The sequence below is a fragment of the Myotis brandtii genome, unplaced genomic scaffold, assembly GCF_000412655.1.
Source record: "Myotis brandtii unplaced genomic scaffold, ASM41265v1 scaffold192, whole genome shotgun sequence".
Taxonomy (NCBI): domain Eukaryota; kingdom Metazoa; phylum Chordata; class Mammalia; order Chiroptera; family Vespertilionidae; genus Myotis; species Myotis brandtii.
Window position 1 is genome coordinate 373,445 of NW_005357159.1, and position 21,233 is coordinate 394,677.

At 40.8% G+C, this 21,233-nt stretch overlaps 1 protein-coding gene across 1 annotated transcript in view; it reads left to right on the forward strand.

Annotated features, from left to right (window-relative positions):
• Nucleotides 1-21,233, forward strand: part of TTC29 (tetratricopeptide repeat domain 29) — a 167,584-nt gene that overhangs the window by 28,717 nt on the left and 117,634 nt on the right. Inside the window, exon 6 of the mRNA XM_014538502.1 lies at nucleotides 6,373-6,558. Coding sequence (XP_014393988.1) covers nucleotides 6,373-6,558 — 186 coding nt within the window. The remainder of the gene's footprint in view (nucleotides 1-6,372; nucleotides 6,559-21,233) is intronic.

Consider the following 21,233-nt stretch of genomic DNA (forward strand, 5'->3'; position numbering starts at 1 on the left):
ATCTCACCAATCCCTACCAGGGCGATCCGGGCCAGCCGGCCACAGGGAGGGACCGCGGGAGGTTGGCCACCACAGGAGGTTGGCTGTGGGAGCTCACTGACCACCAGGGGGTAGCTCCTGCATTCAGTGTCTGCCCTCAAGTGGTCAATATGCATCATAGCAACTGGTCGACCAGTTGTTCATTGCAATGGTCACTTAGGCTTTTATATATGTAGATATGCATAGCCCATAGATATGGGCCATAGGGTGGGGAAGCCCTGAGGAGATGGGTTGGGTCTAGATGGAGGGGAACAAAGGAGGGGGAAATGGGAGACATTGTAATACTGTCAACAATAAAAAATATACTAAAAAAATAAATTGCTTCATGTATGAATTTGAGACATTAAGACATCTTAGCACAGTTCAACCTAGTCAAATAAGCATCTTTATGGAATAAGTGCCAGAACCTTGAATCACAGGGCTGCCCCAGACACAGGAATATTATGGTACTATCATTGCAAACCAGAGGAGACAAGGAATAGCACCTAATACCATCTCCACAACTTTCCGATGTATTAAAATCTTCTGTATCACTAAATATGAAACTTTCCAGAGTTCTTCTTTATCTATGAACTGAATATTAACTTTCACTGAGGCGATACTTTCAAAGAGCATTAGAATTTGAAAATTAGTATACTGATTTTCTAGTATTTGTATAATGGAACTTGAGGGTTTCATCAATAAATGCTATAGATTTCAATCAGAATTTTTACTAGTAAACTAGAGGCCCAGTGCACAAAAATGTGTGCACTGCGGGCCTAAGCTGGCAGTCAGACATCCCTCTGGCAGCCCAGGAGCCCTCAGGGGATGTCCACTTGCCAGTGGGGACCAACCTAAGCTGCAGTTGGACATCCTTAGTGATGCTGAGGAGGCGGGAGAGGCTCCTTCCATCACTGCTGTGCTGGCAGCCGTCAGCCTGGCTTGTGGCTGAGCAGAGCTCCCCCTGTGGGAGCGCACTGACCACCATGGGGCAGCTCCTGCATTGAGCGTCTGCCCTCTGGTGGTCAGTGTGTGTCATAGTGACCAGTCATTCCCAGTGGTTCTGCTGTTAGGGTCAATTTGCATATTACCCTTTTATTATATGCCTGGTGCATGGGTGGGGGCCGGCTGGTTTGCCCTGAAGGGTGTCCCGGATCAGGGTGGGGGTCCCGCTGGGGTGCCTGGCCAGCCTGGGTGAGGGGCTGAGGGGCGTTTTCAGGCTGGCCAAGCTCCCCCGGTGATGGAAGCTCCCAGCCTCTCCTTTTTTTCTTTTTCTTTTTCTTTTTTTATTCTGTGATTTATTTGCCTTCTATAATTGAAACTTTGTAGCCTTGAGAGGAGCTCAGAGCCGGCCAGGGCGGGCAGGTGGGAAGCTTGGATTCCTCCATCGCTGGGGCAACCAAGCCTCTTGCTTGCTCCAGCTCCATGGCTGCCGGCCGCCATCTTGGTTGGGTTAATTTGCATATAGTTGCTCTGATTGGCTGGTCAGCGTGGCTTGGGGCATAGCAAAGGTACGGTCAATTTGCATGTTTCCCTTTTATTAGATTAGATAGTGAGAAGAATTAAAAGCTGCAAATCACAATTATGAATAAAATTGTTAATTTTATGTACTTCATCACATTGTTTCTAACAGATTCTTTTTTTGTGTGTCCTAAGATTTTCCAGAAAGTCACTATGTTTCAAGTATTGAAGAAAATATTTTAATCTCTACTATAGTACTGATGTTGTTGTCATTTGTATTTCTTAGTTGCATATTAGAAATTAGTCATTTTATATTATCAAAGACTGGAAATCCTAGATTTTGACATACATTTGGTATTCTAAATTATTCTTTCCTTCAACTTCTTATGTGAAAGTACCATAGGACCTAAAGAGAGAAGCTCATGCCCTACCATGACAATGTCTACATTTCACTTCAGGCCTTTCTATGAAAAAATATTAGCAACATTTTGTTACTTAATGCTACAATGGGGGAAATTGATGGGGCCATGGAAACAACATCAGAAGATAGCAAGAAGTCTTTCAACATCCATAGTAGAGTCAATACGTATTTCTCATCAGGTTGTGACCTGACTTACAAATATGAGTTACACAAAAATCCTACCACCACCACCATAAGTGAGCTAGAGAGAGAGAGAGAGAGAGAGAGAGCGAGCAAATAGGAGGTGATTATTTGTATTATGAGAAGAATTTAACTGTAGAATTGACTTTTAAAATAGAATACTTGGGCAAATTTTAAAATGTTATTTACATACAATTTCTCTGTAAATTAACTTTTATAAATAAAAAAATGCTATTTTAAAAAACCTACATACTGATATCAACCACAAATTCTGAAGTGATATTTACACTGAAAATAAAATTGATCAAGATTAAATTTGTCCAGTGGTCATTTTTTTCAAGTTGAATCATCATATTCACTAAAGGCTTTAAATAGAGGCTTTCATTTAAGTAGAATAAACATGAGTCAAATACATCACTTCAGAAAGTGTCCTTAATATGAGAAACTTATCATAAAGCATTTTGTAATGATAAGCAAACTAAAAATGCTAAATAGTCCATTTTAAGGTAGAAAACATTTTAATTTATAATCTTTTATTAAAGAAAAGTAACTATACATATAAGTAAAAATGTTTCTCCAATTCCAAAAATTAGCAAAGTCCAAATTTTATAATAACCAATATCTTATATACATGGTATAAATAATGAAAATAAATATTTCTTTACTGAGTGGTCTATTATATATCCATGGTAACCAAGGTTGCATTTGTTAAATGGAACAAAATCACCTCTTGCCCAAAATTACTCTTCTATAGGGTTATCGCCATCAAAATGCAGTGGCTTTTGCCTGTTTGAAATAGAGAAAATTAAAATTATTGCAATAAATATTATTGGAAATGCTTCCATTGCAGGACATATAAAACATTTATATGTTCTTTTTAAAATTTTGTATACTTTTTTTTTCACATTTAACACATGAATTTTTATGGGAGAAAATTGTTACTTGAGTTAAGACTATCCCAGGAAATGGGTAAGGAATATGCACATTCACTCTTATTAACTTGGATTAATCCTAAATCCTTAAACACAAGCGCGCGCACACACAAACACACACACACACACACACACACACACACACACACACCCCCACACTCTCTTCAGGTAATATATAGAAATCTGTTAATAGTACCTCAAGATTCCATTGCATATGATTATGAGATCTGAGACATTCACTCTGAAGTAGCATATCTCTGAGCATTCGCATTTCTTCTCATTGAAAAGACCATCACTCTAGAGTTACCATGAAGTTCATGTTATCAAAGCTGTGGCACTAACAATAGTTATCTTGGGGTCAGTTCTGTCTCTTGAGATTTCCAGAACGGGAATCTAGACTTACTTAAATTATTTTACAAAACATTTTCTGTTTTCTAGCAAAGGAGTATTTTAAAGTAAGCCAGTCATTGCTTTTTGGATTATTTTCCATTTGTTAAAGTGTTTCTTTGTCCCTGAAAATGTTTCTTATATTACCCGTTGTTGTGAGTAATCTCTGTACCATCTGTAACATTATGGTTATGGCCCTGTGCCCCCATGGGGCTAGAGAAGAGATGACAATAATGGTAATGGGCAACTGAATCAATAGATAATTCAAACATTATTTACACTTGACTTTATTTTTTAGATAAATCTTTATTGTTGAAAGTATTACATATGTCTCTTTTTTTCTCCATTGCCCTCTCCTATCCCCCTTCCCCCGCCAAGTCTTCACCACCCACTTTAAATTATTGCCAAGGTTAACCAGCAATTTTTTTTTCTGGTAACATTTACTTAGGATATTCAAAGTATATTCTACTCAAGCAGAGTTCCACAGGATGTTGATAGGTTTTATGTGAAGCAAAACAAAAATAATTTTCTGGTGAAATAAGTTTGAGAAACATGATGTGAATTAACATTAATGTCAGGCAGGTTGGTTTATTGCAGGACTTACCAGAGCCTTTAACATGCCAGTGTATTTACTGAAGGAGGGAAATTAGCAAGATAATTTCCCAAATTTATTTTATCATGGAATTTCCTTTTTTAGGTAGCTTAATAAATACTGATCTAAATAAAAATGAACAATAAAGTTGATTTTCATTTTATAAATAAACCTGCAGATAATTCAAGGAGGGTAAAGGCTGCTTATAATGTGAAAAATACAAGCCATATGTTTGGATCACACAAAGATTAAAAACTTGAATATATCCCTTTATACTTATTACTCTGAAAAAATTCCATTTATCTTGATAGCTCATATCACTCATTCTAAAAAAACACACAAAACTTAATTTATGAAATGTTAGAAATGTTTTTCTATTAAGGCCTAATTACTGAAAAATAGAAAAGTTATTTCAGCATTACATATATTTTTAAAAGTTCATTATATAACTTTTAAAAATGGAAGAGAAGTATTTTAATTACAGGCTTTAAAAATAACTCTCTAATCACTAAATACGACAAAGGATATAAAATACTACAACACAGATTTGAGTGCTCTGTTCACAGTAGGTACAAGACTCAGAATGGGAAGATCACGCGTGGGAGAAGCCAGCTCTGAGATGAGCGCGTGGTTTTGAAGTAAATACCTCAAGTTAGTCTCCGATTTTCACCTTTGCTGCTGCAGGATGGCTCTCCGGAGGCCGACAGGGAGAACTTTTTAGCTTTACTTTATTTTAGGTATAAAACCTATTTTGAGGTAAATCTAATTTCCCGTGGAATTATGAAGCAATATATGTAAAGGAATGACTTTGGTTTTAGAAATTTCTTTTGGAACATTGGAGTGACTTATGCACAATTCTAGTAAGCTTAGTTTCAATTTTCCTAAGCAATTCAACTTTAATCTTACAGGAATGGTTGTGGGCAATGTATAAATATTTTTCACAATTGTAATCTTTTCAGGAATATATCAGTGAATAATAATGATTGTGTGTTTTTTAAATCCTTGGAAAGGTAATCCAGAGGCTACCACATACTTATTGCACAAAGGCAAAAAGACATAAGGATTCTGAATTTGTTCATATTCACCAATAGATTGGAGTTTACAGGATTGAGACACAATTTATAAACACACAATGTTTTGATTTAAGTTTATGATTGATGACAGTGGGATTTACAAGACTGATTCACAAAGGATTAATACTTTTTTTTTTAGTACAAATAGGTCAGATGCCACTTCAGGGGAAAGGGTAGCTTTAACACACTAACAACTAATAAACTAATACTGTTTGAGTGACAGGGATGACTAGTATTAATGCATTTTCAGCAGAAAAAAGGACTCATAGAACACAAAAGCATAGAAATTCACTCTTTCTTAGCATTGCTGGTAACTCTTATGGCTGGAAATATTGCTAGAAAGTGTATGGAGCTTATTGAGTCATCTTTTTTTCTTTTCTTTATTGATTAAGGTATTACATATATGTCCTTATCCCTTCATTGCCCCCCTCCACTCCCCCCACTCATGCCCTCAAACCCCTGTTGTCCATGTCCATTGGTTAGGCTTATATGCATGCATACAAGTCCTTTGGTTGATCTCTCCCCCTTACCCCCACCCTCCCCTACCTTCCCTCTGTGGTTTGATGGTCTGATTGATCTTTCTCTGTCTCTGGATCTGTTTTTGTTCATCAGTTTATGTTGTTCATTATATTCCACAAATGAGTGAAATCATGTGATAGTTGTCTTTCTCTGACTGGCTTATTTCACTTAGCATAATGCTCTCCAGTTCTATCTATGCTGTAGTAAATGGTAAGAATTCCTTCTTTTTATAGCAGCATAGTATTCCATTGTGTAGATGTATCACAGTTTTTAATCCACTCATTCTTGATTTTTTTTCTTATAAGCCCCATGATTGTTTTTCTTCTAAGTGAAAAACCTTGCCATTTTCACTTACATTATTTACATTATCTTTTGCCATAGTTAAGAAACCTTGCTTTCTCTGTATTTACTTTTTAATATTTAGTGAGAAAAGTTTTTAATGATAACCACATACTAATTTCTTCTGAAAGCACTGAGCACATTGCTACTATATGTTGTTGTCTTTTGTCTTATATATAAAGTCTAGTGATTCAACCAAAGGGTATGTTCATTTCTAACATGTGCTAAGTTTTGGGGAAGATTTTTTGTTGCTTTCCTCATATGCATATTCTTTAATTAATGCAACTACTTTCTTAGTTAATATACATTAAGTTTTGCATTTCAAGTTTTAAATGTAGTTAATCATGTTTTAAAGGAAAAATAGAAAATAAATGTCACTGTATCGGTTTGCCATTTGAAGGGATGTGTCATTCTTCTAATGCAGTTTATGATGTTTTTCTCTCTTTGAAGAATATTTTGAAGATGTCTATGATAACTTGTATGCTCTGGCCTGTTACTTCAATAATTCTGAAGACAAGTGGGTAAGGAACCACTTCTACAAACGATGTTTTGAGATTGCTGAACTGATCAAAATTGACGGTGGGAAGAAAGAAGCCGAGGCGCATGGACACATGGGACTTCTCTTTGAGGAAGAGGGTGAGTGGCCATCGGCCTGGATGCCTTGGGTGCCTTGGAGGATCCAGAGTCCAGGCAATCAGAAGGCAGGTGGGGGTCAACAAAAAGACCTGAGGCTTTATATAAGTTACTGAGATTCAAAAGCAAAGGTGTGACTTAAGGACTCACCTTCAGTGTTGCTTGCGTCTGACCTCTGCCCCGGCGCTAAGCCTCAAGTTCCCAGCAGCATCACAAAGAGAAAGCTCCCCCCAAACCCCATACATCCTTCATTCACAAACATGCTGCACCATTTTGAATTGTTTTTTCCTTTTTTAGCGCTTTCTTTGTTCATTTTAAATTAATTTCTCATGTGTGAAAATGAGGATTTTTCCAAGTGCCCCTATACAAAAAACAAAAAATATCTAAAAATCTCAGATATGGCTCCATCATGATTTTATAGTAATTTCTGAAGGAAATGTTCTTTTTTAAAAATAACTTCATAGCTAACAATGTTATCTTAAGACAAGCCAAAGTTAAAAACAACAAAAAATCGTCAGAAACATATTTTGTATGGTGGTTTAATAAGGACTGCAAGTAGAAATTTAAGTTATAATTATTTATGTAAGGATAGTGGGTAGAAAATATATCTGAAGACAAAAATATTTTATCATGTTTTTCAATTTGTAAAAATGGGGTAAGGTCTTGCTTAAATAAAGTAAGATTCAAGGTGAAATTTTTGCTTAAGCTTTTAAAAATTACTACCAATATTCCCATTTCACAGGTGAGATAAATACTTTTTTTTTCAAACTTTTAAAAAGTATCTTCACTTTGAGGATGAGGAAACTGGCACAATGAGGGAAAGCTAGTTAGTGTTGGAACTGATATTAGTCAGCTAGCTTCACAGCCTGTTGCTAGTAGCCCCTGCTCTACACAAACAAATAATTGCTTTACTTTTATGATGAGCTAAGTCTAAAAGTTCCTGAAGATTATATGCTAAAATATAATGCTGCACTTTGCTGTCAACTCTGGGAACCCTCCCCCCAAATGAATAAAATAAAAATTTCTTTTTGCTTTGTTTTTATAATTGAAGCCATCAAATTCTGTCACCTATGATGACAAATCAAATAATCAAACTGTCAATTACTGGTCCCAAAACATAAGTCACAAAAGAAATAAGAAATAATATCAGAAAATAAGGCGTGATTAAGTCAGGGCTACATTGATGAAAATTTAAGAGTGGTCTGGTAAGATTCAGATAGCTACTAATAAGTATATTCTGAATTTTTCTAAAAATTTTATTCCTGATTTTTAATATTTGGTTTGATTTCTCAAAAAAAATTTTATTGTGGTAAAAGACTATATAACAAAATTGGCCATCTTAACTGTTTCTAAGTTCAGTGGTGTTAAGTATATTCACATTATCATATAACCAGACTTCAGAACTTTTTCATCTTGCAAAATTGAAAGTCAATACCTAGTAAATAACAACTCCTGGTTTCTTTGTTCTGTGTTGCTGTTGTTTTTAATCTTTCAATGTATTTCTATTGGAGGATTTATTAATTGCTTCATTCATTCATTCATCCATTCATCCATTTACTCATCCAACAAATATTGGAGTGCCTAGTAATCTTGATCAGTAACCATGGCACCTGGTTGCCCACATCATTTTAGTGGCTGAGAGTGAGGATGCATTTGGGAAATGTGATCAGGGTGGGGCTGCCCTGAGAGCAGGTCGTTGGCTGGCTTACATTTAAATGTCCCACCATATAGCATAATTCCATAGTAAATCGAATATTTTGACTATAATTATTTTCAGGTTGTGTTGTTTTGTTTTGCAACTACTTTCTGTCAGATCTGAATTATTTTTCTATGGCTTAATCAGTTCATAGGCCCTGAGAAGCATGCCTTTACTGCCTGATGGATAAAGTGGCTGAGTTGGTGTTGATGAAAATTCTAGAGATTGCCTTTGATTGTGTACTGTACCTAGCAATGGTGAAAATTACTGGTGTAGCTTTTAGAATTTTAGAATTTTCATGAAGGAGGTAAAGTAGAGCTATCAAAAATATGTGGCTAGAGTGGAATGGGGACTTACCTGGCTGTAGGGTTCCCACTGAAGTGACAATGGTGTAGCTTCCGCATATCTGATCTGATTGGTCTAGACAAGCTAATGGAGGCCCCACAGCAACAGCTAGGTGGCAGCTGTGCTCAGGGGCAGGTGGCAGCATCCTGATTCCAGGGGTGCCCATTCAGGTTAAAGCAGGATACCAGCCGGCAGATGGCAAAAGGCGGATTGTCAGGGCCCAACCGAGCAGGCTGCAGTCCAGGGCATGGCTCCAGCACCCTCAGGGAACCATAGAGCAAATGAACTTGAGCAGAGGCCATAGTCACAGGGTCTGGGCACCTGAGTACAATCAGTGCCAGTGTTTAGCCCAGTGGTACATACGGGACCAGAGCCTCACCCAGAGCCCCCTGGCCAGAGTCAAGCACAGCAGACAGGTTCTAACCCCCAGTGCTGCTAAAGATGGGCCCTCTTGTACAGTGTGCCTGATCTCCATTGGCTCAAGGGCTGGCAGTTTCATTCTTCAGGGCAGTTATTTTGACTGTAGCTTGGGTGGCAGACATGGACTAGTCATGGACTGACAGACACTTGTGCAAATCAGTGGCTATATATTCGGTCAGAATTGTGACCTATTTGTAAGGACTTTTTCATGCAAACAGGGCAAAGAGGCAGAGAGCATTCATGCCATGTCTGGAGCATTGGGGAAAGCCCTCAGATACTGATCGATAGGAGATATGCCCATTCAGAGGTCTAGTGGGCCAGGTGTCAGACCTGGGGAGAGAGAGCACTTTTTAAAAGACAGGATTCGTGAAGCACTGGCTCCTTCCCAGTATGATCAGGGGGAAGGACAGTGAAAACACGATGATATAGCAGAACCTTAACTGCAGTCCTTTCCTGCCAGGGCAGCATTAGTGATCAGATGCAGCCCCAAACCCTTCCCTGACAAGATCAAGGAACTGGGTCCAGGCCTTGCAGCTTTATTGGGAGCTGGTAAATTAGAGCAGTGTTGACCACATCAGTGTTTATAGTTGAGCAAATACCAGAACCTTTTTCTCTGCCCCTTCCAATGATTTAGAATCTGGGTCCAAACTTTGTTTTTGACCAAATTAATGGACTTAGTACTAGGGACCAGCTGGTTTCCGTGGAGCCCTGCAGAAGGCCAGTCTCTTTTGTAGGAGGCTAGCATGGAGGGACATCAGACTTGGACAAATTAACCCTTAATTTCTGCCTGCTTTTTGTCCTGTCACTCCTTCCCCAATTCCAACGGGCAGCTTCTAATTATCATCTCTCACTCTGGGACCATTCTCTTCTATTCCAACCCATATGGGCTTTGAGTCTGGACTTGCCTGTGGGAGATCAGGAGGAGGATTAGAAATAGATGTTGGGTGATAGCCCCGGATGCTGATCATGTTCACGGAAGACGGGCAGGGGAAGCCATTGTTGGAACAGCTTAGGGAGTGCACACCACCTATTTCAGAAAGCCATTACCTGTGCTTTAGCCCAAGGATTGATTAAAGGCAAACCAGGATCTACAGCATTGATCCCAAGTTCTCCCCGCGACTGAGGAAAGACAGAGTTATCCTGGTTAGCTTGCTCAGGTCTTAGAATTAATGTTGACCTGGACAGATTCGAAATAGTGTGAGTCAGTGTGGTTTGCCAGGGCCCAGAGGGCACCAGTAGTAGGGTAGTGTTTGGAGACACACTGGAATGCCTCTTGGTTACTAAGTGGCAATCCTGAAGCTGGTCACAACACCACCAGCAGGACTCTTCCTCTCCATTGTTGGCCTTTAATCTACCTCCGGTCCCTGACATGCTACCAGGAGGCCATGGTCTGGGCCTGGCTGGACACCCAGTTTGCTGGGACAATTGCCATGCTAACAAGGTAATTGGTCAGAAGCACTCACAGCAGGCCTGTTAGGGCAGCACTGCTCAAAGATGGCTCCCAGAGACAGGAGCAGCAGCAGGAGTACAGGTCCCCCACCGCCCTTTCATTGGATGCTGTATGTTTAGGGAAGTATCGTCCAACTCCTGGTGTGATCAGGGGCCAGACAGATTAGCAATATGATGTGGCAGAGCCTTGATACCAGCCATATTCTGCCAGCTCAGCACCCAGGCTTTGAGGTCGCAGAGTCCCTCCCATGCAGGATCTGCAGAGGGGGTGCAGGGAAAGGTATGGGGGCTGAGGTATGTGCCTAGGGTTGCAGCCATGGGATATAGCATACAAATAGCAAGATTTCCCACACAGGCATTCACTGTTAGGGGAGCATCAACCTCTCCCCTGTCAGGAGAGAGGGACTGGGAGCTAAGCCTTTGCAATAGGTCAGGATTGATTTCCTTAAAAGCACTGAGCCTAACTGGTTTCCTTGGAACCTTCTTAGAGTCCATCTTATTTTCTAGGAAACCAGCCTGTGGAGAGTGGCTACAGTGTTTGGACAGGTTCAAGCCTCAGACTAATGAGAGGGCACAGTCTTCTCATTGCCACGTGCAAGTCCCAGCTTGGAGGGCAAAGCCTTCCCAGCACAATTATAGCCAACAGCTATAGTTGTAAGCTTGAACCTATGGTCCGAACATGTGGCCCCATGTGTCCGAGTAAGATGGGCTTGATAGAGTTCAGGTGCATGTAGTTGAGTAGAATCGAAACCCACAAGAATGTTTTAAACATCTTGACCACACCCTTCTTTCCCTCGTGGAATCTGGCCATAAAATAAAGACACGGCTTGTAGTACGTGGCGCTGTCGCTAGCTCTCCATCAGGGAGGCTCTCCATCAGAGAGGACAGCTTTTATTCTCTTGTCTGTCTTTTCTCAATCCTTCACCGTCCCCCCTCAGGGTCACTGAATCTGGCTGAGCTGGCACGGCACATAAGGTGCCCTGGGGCTGAGTATGCCATGGCCATACCAGCTCGCCACACCAACCTGCAGGGGATCAGTGCTGGATGAGTTAACCCTTACCTCTTACTAGTAAATCTTTAAGTTCTGCATAAAGAGATTATGGGCACAGAAGTCCTGATCTTTAAGAATTAAGACAAAGCTAGGACCATGAGCAAGATTCTGAGCTTCAAAAGGAGCCCCCCCACCACTCCCCGTGACCAGATGTTTCCAAGAACTGATCAACGTAGAAGAGAACCAGTGAGTTAAAGCAAGAGACGATCAAACCTCTGTCCTGGAAGAATGCCTGGTAGACACTTGGCTTGAATGAGGTGCTGTTCCTACAACTGCCCCCCCACCAACTCTAGGTAGAAGCAGGGTATTCTACCAGCTCCAATGGCCCGTGGACAGAGCCAGGGGGAGACTGTCCATCCTGCTTGCCTTTAAATACCAGGACTAAATAGGCTGCTTCTCATTGGGAGTGTAGGGAATGCAAGGAAAACAAAGCATTCGTCTTGCAACAGCTCTCGCAGCAACTGATTCAACTCCTCTAAGCCCAAGCCCTACATGTGTGAAGGGAATGGCATTTTCCCTGTTCAGCAGTCTGGGCGTTAGGCTGGTTGGAGGCACAGCCAAAAACACCAGTTCTTATTTCTTCAAATGAAGACCTCCTGCCGTGAAGCCTCTTAGCACTGTCCTCTTACACAGCCTGATCCTTTTGCCCTGTCCCCTCTCTGCCTTGACCTCAGATTTGCCATGGGCATGGGCTCCCATGTGCCTCACACTGTGACTGTGTCTGTGACTCTGATTATCTGTTTGCTCGTTGGAGAAGGACTTTTCCAGCAGCCCGCAGACTCCTGTCATGGGATCACACTCTTTTGCTTTGCTTCTCCAGGTTTGGTGCTGACAGCTCTTAGTAACTGCACTGCCAGTCAGGACAAGTGTTGTAACACTGCTGGCACTTCCTGGTTACTCATTTGAGAAAGAATTTCCAATCACATTTGTTATGCGTTGAATTGTGGACCCCAAAAAGATGTTGAATTCTTAACCTCCAATATTTGTAGAAGACGGAGATACGATGACCCTAATTAGGTGGACCCTGATGACTGGTGTCCACATAAGGAGGAGGAGATTGGGCAGAGAGACAGACATATTCAGAGGGAAAGTAATGTGAAGACACGGAGAACATCATCTACAAGCCAAGGAACACCTGAAGCTACCAAGACCCAGGAGGGTGGCACTGAGTGGGTTCTCCCTACAGCCCAGCAGGAAGCAACCCAGCTGACCTCCTGGTTCAGACTTGCAGCCTCCGGAGCTGAGAGAGAATGAACTCTGCTATTGACGCCACCCAGTCTGTGGTACTTTGTAGCAGCCGCCCCAGGAAACTAACACCGTATTCGATATGGTGTCAGTAATTTTTCCTAACTTAAAAAGAAAAGATGTCATTTCAGGGGCAATAGGGAATTACAATAATGGTGGAGTGATGTGAGGACATGTGACGAATGTCATGTTCCTTCATTTCAAGCTCTGACAGATAAGACATTTGTGATAGTATCAACTGGATACTATCTAAAATAATATGAGGAGATGTTTTCGTATTCTCCTAACATCTCCTATAAACAATCTTTTCCTACAGTTTTGGCTTTTTTTTTACCTTATTCCCCATTCCATTAAAACATGACTTTATTTGGTGGATGTGTTTATTCTTTGGTATTTTAAATGAAATTTATCATCACGGTATTCAGTTCTCAAAAAAAAAAGGTTAAAATACAATAATATCATCAAAGATGCCACATCAAAATTGATAGAAATTTCTTGGTAATTTCTTATTTGTCATGGAATAATGTTTGCCACTTTATTAGAAAAACAGCCTTAATAACTAAAAGAAATGCAAAGGATATATCAGTTTTTAGTGTGGTATTTTATTTTCTCTTTCATTTTATTAAAAATTAATAGAGATGTAAGCGCTGTTGAGGGGATTTAAAACCCATCAAATACACAACATCTCATCTGAACGGAGGCGCCTCTGGAGAAGCACGCTGAGGATGTGGAAGGAAGACAGGTGCATTCTGCATATGTGCCCTTTCGTACCACACAACTGGTTACCTTGTGTATGGGTTGCTTTTTAATTAGGGAAAAAGGTAGCTAATTTTTTAAAAATCTATTAAATTAAAAAGCATAGGAAAGGGCAGAAGGTTTTTAGAGTTGGTAAGAAATATAGTGGGGGATGGGAGCAACCGGGGAGAGGTCAAGTGGTGGGGGGGGGGGGGGGAGACTTATGTAATACATTAAACAATTCAGAATTCAAATTAGAAAAAAAATGCAAAAAGATATAATAGTGACGATTAAAGAACTATTATAGATCCAGTCCCATTATTAATGAAGTAGAAAAGTGGGGGCAATGTGAATTGTTAATTGGTTTTCAGATAGCAAGGGAAGCTCAAAGCTGCAGGAGTAGTAGAAATATGGGTTACAGCTTAAGTAAAGCAGGCACAGGGATTAAATTAGTGTTAGCTGATAAACGCTGAATGACTGTCTTGGTTTAGATACTTAACCTAACACGGCATTGAAGCACAAGGCTGCAGATGAAGTCTAGCAGAGGAGAAACTATCAGGTGGGGCAGTAAACTTGGATTCTCTTGACATTGTCATTGGCTGGTTAACTGTGTGGATCTTGCTTTCCTCGTCTCTGACGTGAGGGAGTGTGAGCACGTGCACTTTGCTCTTAGTCCACGTCCAGCTTTGATTTCCACGGCTGCTTAGATGGCTATTGAAACATCAGTCTTTTAAAACTCTGTCAACTTCTTTACTTATTAGGGAAAGAAAAATGTCAGTTTATAAAAAGCAGAGATGGAGCCTAAAATTAACTTCTTTGTACCACTCTTCATTATTAAAAAATAATAATAAATCAATTCTAGCTCTTCAGAGAATTATTTTGACGATTAAATGAGATAAGCGAAGTGCCTGGTGTTCTGCTTGGCACATATGGCACGTAGGCCTACATAAAGGCTGCTTTCTGTTTTCACATTTTCTTCCTCGCAGTGTGCCTGTTACTTAAGTAGACGGGGGGAGCTACCATACCACGAAAGTGCAGTATCAGGCTGACAGGCAGCAACTGTAGTGAGCCCCCAGTTAAAACTGGAGAAAGTCTTCAGAGAGGCCAGCAATGGCAGTGAGTGATCTGTACTGGGGACCCCCTCACCTGCTCCAGCTGGGAACCGCTGCTCTTCTTCCTCTTGGTGTCTCCCTCCATCTCCTCTCTCTTCCTTTGAGCTCCGACCTTGCATCTCAGTCCTCCCATCTTCTCCACTGATGATGCCTCTATATGAGAGGGCAGGCCTTACTCTATGAATAACTTCCCTATTGCCTTTCCAAGTGCTAAGATCACATTTCTGCACACAGTAGGTACATATTATTTTGGTCTCTGCTTGTCCCTATTCTTCCACTTGGATGCTGGGCTCCTGCATACACTTTGAAGGGGCAGTAGCTTGGGTGGAGAATAGAAGAAGACAAGAACTATTCTCTGGTGATTCATTTTTCACAGTTTTTCATGATTCCTAAGTTGATGCTCGAGAAGAGCATAATTTGCCAATGAGGAAGCTGAACCGGAGTAATTAAACATTTTGTCATGGCCACATAGTTTGTTAATAGCAGGTGCAAGAGCCAATGCAGAGCTCCATACCCCTGTCAGCTAGCTTTTCCTTCTCTGTGAAATGCTCAACACAAATACACACAGACTATCTTAATATCGCATGGTTCTTCAAACTGATTTCCCAGTACCATTTAGATCAGTGGTTCTCAACCTTCCTAATGCTGCAACCCTTTAATACAGTTCCTCATGTTGTGGTGACCCCCAACCATAAAATTATTTTTATTGCTACTTCATAACTGTAATTTTGCTATTGTTGTGAATTGTCATGTAAATATCTGATATGCAGGATGTATTTTCATTGTTACAAATTGAACATAATTAAAGCATAGTGATTAATCACAAAAACAATATGTAATTTATGTACTTTCCAATGGTCTTAGGCGACCCCTGTGAAAGCGTCATTCGACCCCCAAAGAGGTCGCGACCCACAGGTTGAGAACCACTGATTTAGATGGACTTAGAGCAAGTCAGCTGTATCTGCGATATACATGGTGGCAGTCACACATAAGTGTATGATGCAACATATGAAGTGCTTTTTCTCATGCATGATATAGGTGATGTTATTCCCCTTTGCAGATTTGCAGGAAACAGGGATCTGAGAGCTTACATGAGAACTAAAACATATCAGAGCCCAGACTGGACCCCCGTGCCTTTGGATCTTAGTCTGGTGTCCTTTCACTTCCTGGAACCACATCTCTGCACAAAGGTTTGCTCAGCAGAGAGACCTCACAAAGCTGACCTTCTGGATTCACCTATTTTTATTAAAATTATAATAATAAAAGGCTCTGATATAAAATGAACCCTGAGAAAATTATAAATAAAAAAATTGTGTCTCCTTTTTTATATCCTCTGTCGTTTGCCAGCTTGACCAACCATCTGCCTTCATGGTCCTTTTCCCATCCCCCACCCCAAGAGCCCCATGCAGTGTTCACTGAGAATCTCTTTCCATCTATGGGTACTAGTGACTTGACCCCCTCGTGATGTAATGTTTACTACAGTTTCAGCCTATCCAGGTTGTGCAGAGACAGGATGGTTCTCTAAGAAAGCAAGTCCATGAAGGCTAGCACAGTATAGAGGCCTTTTCACACAAAGAGCAGATTGGAAGAGAACGTGACTAGTAGACTGAGGGAGTGGGGGCAGGCAGGTTTGGGTGGCTCTATAATCAGGCCTTTGTCATGTGTTGACATGTGAATTAGGCTGCTCAATAATTGTGGGTAGGATAACCTAGAATGGGGGAACTAGAAGCAGGAGAAGCTCAAGGAGGCATTGAGACTGGTGAGGGGAGTGGGCTGGTATGTTGGCTAAATAGATGGAAAGGAAGGATGACTCCAGACATTGCAGCAGAAGAAACAGCATTGGTATTCACATAGAGGGTAGGGGATTGGAGAAAGGAAAATCATAACTTTATATGCAGCATATATGACAAAGAACAAGTAGCTATATTCTGTATAAAGTATATATCAATTGGTAAGAAAAATGTTAAGATGACTGTAATTTCATGGAAAGAGGATAAAAAGAGACAATTTGTCAAAGAGGAAATACGATATGTAATGAATATATAGGAAAATAACAAACTTCTACAAAAATCAGTTTGAATCATTGTGAAATGCCATTTAACACTTCTTAAAATGCAAAAAAAGTAATTAAGGTTCCTTAAAATAATACTTACAGGTATTGCTGGTGATAATTTGAATCATTTAAATGGTTTTGGGAAGAAATACAGCAATGCATAGCAAGTATAAAATTTTCAATACATCTTTATCGATTAACTTCACTTTTAGAAATGTGGAAAGTAGTTCTAATAAAATAATTTAGGTTAGCTGAAAATTACATTAATCTCTTTACAACTGTTTAAAAATTCTGTATGAATTTAGAAAAGGAGGGGAATGATACTTGACCACAATTTTCAAGTGCTTTTTAAGATTCCCCCCTCATAGTGTTTTATTTATGTTGATAAAAATATTTTTTGCCTGTAAAATATATTACACTTGTGCTAAATATTTTCAAAATTCTTTGTATTTTGAGTCAGTGTTAGGGTGACTGCTCCACAGGATTTGCCTGGGACTGAGCAGGCTCCCAGGACTGGATTCGGCGTTTGAACCAGCAAGTCCCGGGCAAACCTGAATAAAATGGTTACCCTAATGTAGGGAACATTAACATTTTATTTTGTATCTCTAAACCTAGCATTTTATTCATGCTCCAAACAATGGTAAGACAATATGTCTTTGTTTTTTGCTATTAATAGATTTTGACACGCATAACATGATTATTTTCGATTTTAAATGACTCTTCTTTTATTTATTTTAATTTTTATTGAATTTATTGTGGTGATATTAATAAAATTATATAGGTTTCAAGGGTACAATTCTATAATACAGCATTTGTATATTGTATTGTGTGTTTACCATCCCAAGTCCAGTCTCTTTCTGTCACCAGTTATACCCCTTTACCCTCTTCTACCTCCCCCACCCCCCTTTTCCCTCCAGTAATCACCATACTGTTTTTTGTTTTGTTTTGGGGTTTGTTTGTTTTTGCTTAATCCCTTCACCCTTTTACCCAGCTCCCCATCCCCCCTCCCCTCTGACAGCTGTCAGTCTGTTCTGTACCTATGGAATCACTCTTATTTTCTGTTTAAGTTGCTATCATATTTTAAAATTTGTAACCATGAAGCCTCTATTACATACAGAATGCCTCAAGAGAAAACAGCACTGGAACCAACAAAGGGCAACTCATTCAATGTTTACCCTGAAAATAGATTTCCTGGCGGGCACTGTGGATATTTGGGTTGGGGAACAAAAACAACTCCAACAAAACCTCCCTCCAATGGTTGCTGCTGAATCATGACCAAACTCTCCCTCAGCCCCCGTGTCCTTCCCCGCCTGCTCACACCTCTAGTACAGCTGCCCAAGTTCATGGGGAACATTTTTTCCCTCTTAATAGTTAAAAAATAAATTATATTTTTCTATTTCCCCTCACTTTTAAACTGCTTCTAAATTTGCATTTTAAAGGTCCCTTTGGAGGAAACTTTTCCAAAAAGATTCTCTGAAAGAGTGAACACATTAATCCATTCAGGTTTCCTAGTAACAATATGAAATAAAGCCAAAAAGTGTCTAGGGATGAACCCGATTACTCCAACATATCCACCCATAGGAAGGCGCCGGGGCTGATGCCTGGCGGAAGCGTCTCCCCTTTCAAGTCTACATGGTTGCCTGGCTCACCACTCTGGCACTTCTCATTCGGATTAAATTCCAAGAATGGATTCGAAAAGTGGGCACTAGTATCCATTTTCTAAGGAGCACCTGACTAGATCAGTATTAGGAACTGATCACTTTACATTGGAATGAAAGTGAATTTAATGTTAAAAAGTTATTTTTTGCCCTGGCCAGATTGGCTCAGTGATTAGAGTGTGGGCCTTGGGACTGAAGGGTCACAGGTTCAATCCCTGGTCAAGGGCACATACCTAGGTTGCAGTTCCCCAGCCCCAGTAGGGGCAGGTGAGGGAGGCAACCAATTAATGTCTCTCTCACATCAATGTTTCTCTCTCTCGCTCTCTCTCTCTCTCTCTCTCCTCCCCCTCCTCCCTCCCACTCTCTAGAAATCAATGGAAAAAATATCCTCGGGAGAGGATTAAAAAATAAAAAAAAGTTATTTTTCATAAGTTAAGTCAATTAGCATTACTTTTTCTATATTAATTAGTTGTCACTTTTCAAGGCATGTCAGTTTATTTCCCATCTACTATATGTACTTGTTCATAAGACCTTACAGTATTTAATCAAGAGATCCTTTTAAAGTATTGATAGCCACAAGAAAATTATTCCATGTTTGATCTGTGTTAAAGAACCAAAGTCCAAGATCTTTGAATGGAACTTAGAATAAAAATGTAATTAGGTTACATCCCTAAAGTCTGATATATCTTTAAACAAGACTGCAAATGAAACTTTATTAGAGCTTCAAATGAATTATTTCATTGCATTTTTTTAAAATTCATTTTCTTCCCCTGCTCTTTCATGTCTGTGTTACTGACAGAGCTGCCTCTATTTTACCTGTCTTTTTCGGGGAGTTTTAATTATTTACTGCTTAACGAGCAGTGCGGAGACACAGCCTCATTCGGAGGTGCCTGCTCTGCTGCGGGTTTTTCTTTTTCAAAGCTTTGCAGGGAGGTCTTGAAAGCTGCACTGAGCCTCCAGTCTCCACACACTGAATAGATGGCTCTGGAGGCCGCGTGGCCTCTGATCCTCTGAGAAGAGGCACTGCCCCAGGAAAGCTCTTTGGAAATACCACTGTCCAAGAGCGAGAGGGGTGAGAGTTGGGCGACGTGTACCGTTTCCAACTAGCACCTCAGGTGGGTCTCAATTGGAATAAGTGACACTGCTCCATGCTATTTAGGTGTTAAAGCAGTCCCTATAGCAGGCCCATCCAGATTGGCTCCAACTGGCAGACAAATAGATACCATGGCATGAAACGTTACTGAATCTGTGCAAAACCCAGGCACTCTGCACGGTGCCAGCACAATTGTTTAATGCCCCTTGCAAACACATCCCAAAGTTGGCATTGCCATCCTCATTTCAGAGCCCTTCAAGAAAGGGTGTGAATGGTCCAATTATATCATGATGTTGAGGTTCAAGCCTTGGTCTCTGCATTTATGTCAAACATTGGACACAGTTTCTAAAAAAAAGGGTCACCATAAGGAAGTAAAGCCCCATCTCTGGGCATCATTCTGCCACCTGCTTGGTATGTGAATTTAGGCCAGAGAAGCCCTAAGGCTTATCTTCCTCATCTCTAAAATATAGGCACTAACAAATATATGTAGCAGCTACTATTGTGCTCGGCATATGATCAGTGCTCAAGTAACATTATTTTCTCCCTCCAAACTCACCTAGATAGATTATTGTCAGTTTGTTATCTATAATAATAAAAGCATAATATGCTAATTAGACCAGACATCCTTCTGGACAACCTTCCGGACAAAGCCAGGGCTGCAAGGGAAACCTGGGTCCCGGGTGCCTGCCAGTAGCCGGAGGGAAGCCCAGGTCTCAGGTGCCAGAGGGAAGCTTGTGCCAGCAGCCGGGGGAAGGAAGGCCTACTCTTGCACACATCTCATGCATCAGGACTCTAGTCCTATATAATAAAAGGCGAATATGCAAATCAACCCAAATGGTGGAATGACTGGTCGCTATGATGAGCACGACAACCCGGGGGCAGACGCTCAATGCAGGAGCTGCGCTCTGGTAGTCAGTGTGCTCCCGTGGGAGTGCTGCTCAGTCTGTTCATGGCTGGCAAATGCAGCAGGATCCTCTTCTGCCTCCACTGCAGGCGGGTGGTAAGGAGCGAGAGGTCCGGGACTGCGAGAGCTCCAGACTGCGAGAGGGATGTCTTACTACAGGCTTACTAGTAGGCCTAATCCCCCAGGGGTTCGGGCCTAAGCCGGCAGGCAGACATCCCCAAGGGGTCCCAGACTGCAAGAGGGCACAGGCCAGGCTAAGGACTCCCCTCTCCCCCAGTGCACAAATGTCATGCACCAGGCCTCTAGTCTATATATATAAAAGCCTAAGCAACCATTCAACCGTTCGACTGCTGGACTGTTCAACCAGTAACTATGATGCACACTGGCCACCAGGGGGCAGATGCTCAATGCACAGGCATGGAAACATGAAACAGACTGAAGAATCTCAGAAGGAAAGAGGGAGGACAGAGGGAGGAGAGCCGGAAGAGATTAACCAAAGATCTTATATGCACACTAGAGGCCCAGTGCACGGATTCGTGCACCAGTGGGGTCCTTCAGCCTGGCCTGTGGTGATCAGGCCAAATACCTGCACTGGGCCTCTGACATCCCCCAAGGGGTCCCGGATTGTGAGAGGGTGCAGGCCAGGCCAAGGAACCCCACTGATGCATGAATTCGTGCACCGGGCCTCTAGTTTATTTTATAATATCCAAATTATTATATGCTTATTTTCAATCAAAACCACTCACCTCCAACTTCCATAAGTTAATCAATACTGATACTTTGGTCTATATGCTTCCATCCCTTTCTCTTTACTCATATAAATACATATCCATAATCAGTATGTGGTTTATCTAAAATCAGGAACACTATGTGATTCAAGTAAGAATTAAATTATTGATTAAGTCCAGAGCAATATA